Source organism: Lactuca saligna, chromosome 2, assembly GCF_052625555.1.
Source record: "Lactuca saligna cultivar CGN05327 chromosome 2, ASM5262555v1, whole genome shotgun sequence".
NCBI lineage: Eukaryota > Viridiplantae > Streptophyta > Magnoliopsida > Asterales > Asteraceae > Lactuca > Lactuca saligna.
The window spans coordinates 36,811,298-36,818,018 of record NC_136418.1 but is presented as its reverse complement, the minus strand read 5'-3'; the positions used below and the strand labels follow the sequence as shown (position 1 = coordinate 36,818,018).

Genomic DNA, 6,721 nt, shown 5'->3' with positions numbered 1-6,721 from the left:
AAAAAAAAAAAAAAAACTCTTCTCATATTGTTGGCCGTACAAAATGGTTGTTGCAAATGAAAAGAGACTCGGTCGTGCAAAGTAGTTATTTTTTTGTTGCAAAAATAAGATTTTTGTGTTAAGTAGACTGATTTTACCAATTTTTAACTATTCTATTGGTCCGACTGAACTCGAGTTTTTACAAACCCGTTGTTTTTTTGTTGGTTTGATTCGGCCCAATCTATCATAAATAGTGTTGACTCTTTGGTTTTTTCGCCTTCACTTAAGTAGGAACCACGTGCTATTCTGTTCTAGATTCACCGCTGAGTCTAGAAAAGATACTCTTAGAAAACCAGGGAAGGTTTTGGAAGAGATTTTCTTGGAAACCTACCGTTTTAATTTTTTTTTGGTTTTTTTCAAAAAAAAAAAATTATCCCCACATACAAAAACTACTCCTAATTAACAATACAGTAGATTTTTGATTAAAAACGGACGTACCTCGTTGTTCTTCGAGTGCTCCATTGAAAGAAAATAGTCAAGTTTAACAAAAAGTAGTAGCAAAATAAATAATAAATTTTAGCAAAAAAATGGTCAAATTTACCCAAAAAATAGTTTAGTTTACCAAAAGAAAATAGTCAACCAACTCAAAAAAATAATCTACATATTAGCAAAAAATTATTCTATTAAAATAATTGTTAAAAACCAATTTTATATTTTACAAAAAGTTATTTTTTAACAAAATAGTTATCAAAAAACTACTCTACATTTTACAAACAATACTTTTAATCAAAATAATTCTCAAAAAATACTCTATTAAAAAAACATAGCTTTTTAACCAAAACCGTAGACTTCAACCCAAAATCGTAGTTTTTGTTATAAATAAATAAATAAATAAAAACATAGATTTAAACCAAAACCGTAGGTTAGGGTTTGAAAAACCGTATTTTATAGAGAGAAACCCGTAGGTTTAAAAAAAAAAACCTAGGCTTTTATATCTTCAAAATGAAATTTTTTTTATACTCACGAAATAGTAGACTAATTAACGAAACAGTAGACGATTCCAAATACCTACGGTTTCATGGGCTATTTTGGGACAATTCCTAATTTAAATGATTAATTACTTTCGTAGATTAGTAATTAGTTTTTTTTTTTTAATCCAAAAGAACCCATGTTAAATGTAAAAATATGCTAAAAATAGCATTCAAAGGCCATAAGCCCATAACTCGAAATTGTTTCTTTTTTCTTATATCAAGTAAAATTTATGAACAAATAACATAAGACCTTTTCTTTAAAAACCGAATAAATCATCAGAACGAGATTAAAATTATCTCCAATGGGATTCATATTGAGATTAAGAGCATCTCCATGGGGATTTATAGCTAATTATTATCTGTTTGAGAATGAGATTAAGAGTATCTTCATTAGATTTCATTATTAATTAGTATTTACTAGCCCACTTATCTTTTAATTATTAATCATATTAAACGGTTATTAAATATGCATTTTTAATAATATTTCATTATATATGTTTATTTTTTTATTTCTTTACTAATTTAACTATTTCAATAACTTTAAATATACTATTAGATAGATAGGTTAATCGATAGCTTCAAATAATTTCATTCACCTTCCCATATCAACAAAATTTGCAGTCATATTAATGAATTGTATCGTTAAAGAGTTTGGCAGAAAAAATAAATCGGGAAAGGGTTAGATGTCTTAATCCACTAAGTCGACTTCATTAATTAACAGTGCGATTTGGAATTTTCTACTTTTTGGAACAAAATTAATCGGTGTCAAACCTCACCACTAACAATCAGTTTCTAGTGTTTCAATAGATGACTTATGACTTATATAATAAGTTGGTAGGTTCAAATTTATCTAAAATAACCACCACTTTTTAGTGCTTCGATAAATAACTTGTGATTTATTCAACCAATTTACCATATATTCAGTCCTTATTGGTCATATTAAATATATAAACAAAAATTACCAAACATTAAAAAACAACTTACCTATATTTTGATACAGGATAAACTAATCCAAACATTTTTTTAAACTTTCATTTTGACTGAGACCAAAAAAACGTAATTGCAGTTTTATAGATAAGTATAAAATGTATCCCCAAAGTCGAAAAGAAATGGTGCATGGTTTTGATATTAAACACCAACCTCCCAAAGCTCATTAAGTAAAAAAGAAACCCAGTATCATTAGGAATAAAAGGTAAAGTTGGGAAAAACAACAACTACCAAATACACAAATTTCAGAAGTCAAAAAAAACCTCAACACAAAATTTGAGTCCTTGCCATTATTCAATAAAACACTTTATTTTGATTTTTACCACATTCCGCATGGACAACTCTTCCTCGTATCTGTGAACACAGATCTCTCTAGTAAGGTTCAACTGGCTTCCTGAAGTTTGCTCCTGCATAAACTGCCTCTGAACCAAGCTCTTCTTCAATTCTCAAAAGCTGATATCATCATCCACCAATAAATTTCATTAAAAACTGTCATTATTTATAATATGAAGGAAGAAAGGGAGAAAAAGTCAACCTGGTTGTATTTTGCTAGACGCTCAGATCTGCAAGGAGCTCCAGTCTTGATTTGACCCTGGAAGGTTCCATTGCATTGCATTGTTTTAATCAGTAAACAAGAAATTTATAATTTTCAATAAAAAGCAAAATGAAGGAATAATAATGATATAATTTGTATAAAATTATGATAATTACCGTAGCCAAACCGACAGAAAGATCAGCAATGAAGGTGTCCTCAGTTTCACCACTGCAAACATAATAAATTATTTCATATTTTTATTTATTTAGAAAAAGCAAATCGGATATTTATAATTTATATATTTTGAAAGGGATTTTTGTACCTTCGGTGACTGGCCATTACACCCCACCCAGCATGCTTGGACATCTTCACGGCTTCTATACTCTCAGTCACGGATCCAATTTGGTTAACCTAATAACAGTAAAAAAAAAAAACAGAATTAAGGGCAAAATATAAAATAAATAAACACTTGTTCTTTTACCATAATAAACGGTACTTCTTTGTTCAAGAAAAAAATTAGGACTCCATCAAAAAATTTCCCAAAATCATGGAATTTTCTGTGTAAATATTATAACAACAAAAATATTAGTTCAATGGCTAATTAATAAGGGGTGACTATTATTAATACTTTGACAAAAATAAAAATTATGCTTTTCTGTATTTGGCCTTTATTTCAAAAGTTAACAGTCATATAAAGTATTAAGGATTTATTCACTACAATAATAGTTAATTAGGTAAATCGATAAAACAAAGTACTTACACAATTTTATCATTTAACCCCACAACTACTACTTTTGTTAACAATTTAGTCACTAACTAGATCAAATTAAGGGTGAAAGTATGTATCAAAACCAGGTAACCAACAAAAAACAATTTTTTAAAGACTAATGGCTAAATTAAATCAATGAAAAGGTCAAAAAAAGTAAATTGCCTAGAAGTGATTTCTAAATCAATAAGATATAAGTGACATATATATACCTTAAGAAGAAGAGCATTGCATGTCTTCTCATCAATTGCCTTCTTAACTCTCTGTAAATAACAAACATTTGATTAATAATTTTTATAGAATGAAAAAAGAAGTTGAAGATGACATGGCGAATGAAAATCTAACCGTTGGATTGGTGACCAAAAGATCATCTCCCACAATTTGAACTTCTTCACCACATTCTGCTGTCATCTTGGCATAGTGTTCCCAGTCATCTTGGTCAAAGGGATCCTCAATTGACACAATTGGGTATTCACTCACAAATGACTTGTAAAGATCTTTCAATTGTTCTCCTGAAATCTTCTCTTTTCCATCATTGTTCTGTAAAAAGAAAGAAAAAACCATATATAGGAAAATTGTTACAAATTCAGAATCAGATTAAAGCAACAAACTTTCTTTTTATATTCCAAATGTCAGAAAGAAATGTAAAGGTGTTGATTTTGTGTGTAAAAAATGTAAATACACTGTGTTATGGGCTACATATTGCTAATTTTGGTTTAAAAAAAGTAGCTTTTTTGGTGTTTTGGAAAAAGGGTATATTTGTAATTTTCCAAAGTTACCTCTTCCTTGAAGTTGAGATCATAGGTCTTGCCATCCTCTGCATAAAATTCAGATGCAGCAACATCCATTCCAATGACAACCTAAAGGAATAAGACATTGAAACCTTTATAATTGAAAACATGACTTAGTTAACTCTAAAATTTTAAAGAAGAAAAGGACTTAATAGAGAAAGTCAGGTAAATAATGTTTTCCCCATTAAGTTCTAAATAATTTAGAAATTTGAAAGGTAAAATTTTCTTTTGATGTCCCAAAATTTCTTTTGAAAAAGATTTGACTTTAAAATTAATTACCTTTCCGGTGTATCCAGCTTTAGCAATTGCAGTTTTGAGCAATTCAAGACCCTCCTTGTTTTCCTATAATTAAAAAAGACAAATTCATGTTAGAAATACTCAAATACATAAAAATTAGGAAAAAGACACCAAGATAACATGTGGTTTACCTGAATATTAGGAGCAAAGCCACCTTCATCACCAACATTGGTTGCATCTTGACCATATTTCTTCTTAATCACAGACTGAAATCATGGGAAAAATCAAAAATGAAAAAGATTAGTTAACCTAAAGCCAAAAGCAAAGTAGAAATCTTAATTAGTCAATGTCAAAATATTTAACTAACTAACTAACCTTCAAGTTGTGGTATACTTCAACACCCATCTTCATTGCTTCCTTGAAGCTGGATGCACCAATAGGGAGAATCATAAACTCCTGAAAAAATTAAGTTGTTGAGAATCTTTCAAATAAAAGATATCAAGACTCCAATATACAACAAGATGTAAAGTATATAATCATGACATACCTGCATGGCAAGTTTGTTTCCTGCATGTGATCCACCATTGATGACATTGAATGCAGGCACTGGCAAAACCAAGTTCTTGTTTCCAGCCAAGTTGGCAATATGCTGCATTCACAAGTCAAAAGAAGTTTCCAGTCAACAAAAGAATGTAAAACAACACTTTGATGAGAAAAAAGAGTAAATTGAATGATTTGAAATTACCTTGTAAAGAGGGATGTTGAGGGCACTAGCTCCAGCTTTGCAAAGTGCAAGAGACACAGCCAAGATAGCATTGGCTCCAAGCTAAAAAACAAAATGGTTTCGTAGTAAGTAACTAAGTAAGTAAGTATTACTTCCATTAAAGAATATGAAATAACAAAATCAAATCATTTTGATTCTCTACCTTTTGCTTGCACCAACCCCATTCGTTTTGAGTTCCATCAAGCTGTTGAACCATGAAGTTATCAATTCCAGTTTGATCAGTTGGGTCCTGAAATACAGAAGATATATATTAGGAATTTAGGATCACAATAATGTCTATATGCATAAAGTACAAATACAATAATCAATATTGAGGGTTGAGTTGAGATTTATGAACAAACCTTGCCAACTAGAGCAGGGCCGATGATTGTGTTAACATTTGCAACAGCCTAATCAAATAAAAGAAAAGTATAATTATATCAGACATTGTTGATCTTGATCTGAATATATAAATAAAGAAATAGTGTCAACAAGAACAAGTAACTCACTTTGGAGACACCTTTTCCAAGGTAGTCTGACCCTCCATCCCTTAGTTCAAGGGCCTCGTAAATACCTACACGACAACAATTATATTAATATAATGAAAAAATGTACAAAATAGCAAAATGAATGCATCTGACACGTGAAGTGGAGTAGAATATACAGTCATATGTCGATTGGTGAAACAAATCTTACCGGTGGATGCACCACTGGGTACAGCAGCTCGGGCCAATGTGCCATCGGAAAGAGTAATATCAACCTGTGTCAGATTAATGTTATCATTCAAGTTTTAGTGTATACAAACTTCTCCAGAAAAAATCGAAATACTTTATCGCTTTGCGATTAAGTTAATATGAAGTTCGTTAGCTTGATTTTAAGTTAGATATTTATTAGGAATCAAGTAAGAATCGAATCAATAACAGATCGGTAGCAAAAGTCGAATTCGATTTTATACTTTGATGTAAAAATAACTGTCTGATTCAAACATATGCATCTGCTACTTTGTATCGATAACGACGATCTAAAAGCAAGTCAAACACAATCACTTGAATTATAGCACCGATTTTTTTGAAAGAAATCAAACTAAAACAACTAAAAGAAACTGGAAACTCGGTTAGTGTAACAACAACTGTCACCGATTGAACATATAAACTCATCTTAGCAACGAAATCTCTAAAAAACGATTTCAAAAAGCAAAATTACAGCAGAAGTTGAGCGATCTAAAAGTAAAACAAACCTCAACGGTTGGGTTGCCTCTGCTGTCGAAGATCTGTCGTGCTTTTACTAACTTGATGGTGGCCACCATGTTTTTCGAGATTAAGATCTATAGAGAGTTGAGAGAGATGCGTTAGGTGAGAGATGCGGAAGAATCGAAGTGAAGCACGCCGGGTATTTGTAAAGTGTTGAAGTCAATAGCAGCCGTCAGATCAGCGTGATTTGAAAGCCATAAGACCGATGCCACGGTTATTTGCAATCTTAACCTTCGAGTTTAGTAGCGTTTACAATCCTAATCTCGATGCTAAACAATATTTACAATTTAGCCCCCAAAGTGATCTTCTTTTGACCTTTCCTACACCTAAAAGGACATGGCTCCCTTTTTAGGTGGAAAGTAAGGCATGGCTCTTTTTTCTT

The 6,721-nt window shown here is 31.0% G+C and overlaps 1 protein-coding gene across 1 annotated transcript; it reads right to left on the bottom strand.

Moving 5' to 3' along the window:
• Window positions 1–2,168: 2,168 nt before the first annotated feature.
• LOC145030867 (enolase 1) lies at window positions 2,169–6,480 on the bottom strand. Its single transcript, XM_078979304.1, has 17 exons — window positions 6,327–6,480; window positions 5,786–5,849; window positions 5,599–5,663; window positions 5,452–5,499; window positions 5,253–5,339; window positions 5,072–5,152; window positions 4,874–4,975; window positions 4,702–4,782; window positions 4,518–4,592; window positions 4,369–4,431; window positions 4,078–4,158; window positions 3,644–3,838; window positions 3,511–3,561; window positions 2,855–2,943; window positions 2,709–2,760; window positions 2,533–2,589; window positions 2,169–2,450 (listed from the first exon to the last, which is right to left on the bottom strand). Exons 1-17 carry the CDS (start codon window positions 6,393–6,395, stop codon window positions 2,370–2,372), a joined length of 1,341 nt encoding a protein of 446 aa, XP_078835430.1. The 5' UTR covers window positions 6,396–6,480; the 3' UTR covers window positions 2,169–2,369.
• Between the last annotated feature and the right edge of the window lie 241 nt (window positions 6,481–6,721).

Excerpts from the sequence above, each read along its gene's own strand:
- LOC145030867 (XM_078979304.1), bottom strand. The coding sequence starts at position 6,395 with ATGGTGGCCACCATCAAGTTAGTAAAAGCACGACAGATCTTCGACAGC. Across the intron at positions 4,783-4,873 it reads GAAACAAACTTGCCATGCAG|GAGTTTATGATTCTCCCTAT; the intron begins GTATGTCATGAT and ends TAATTTTTTCAG. Across the intron at positions 2,590-2,708 it reads TTTCTGTCGGTTTGGCTACG|GGTCAAATCAAGACTGGAGC; the intron begins GTAATTATCATA and ends GGAACCTTCCAG.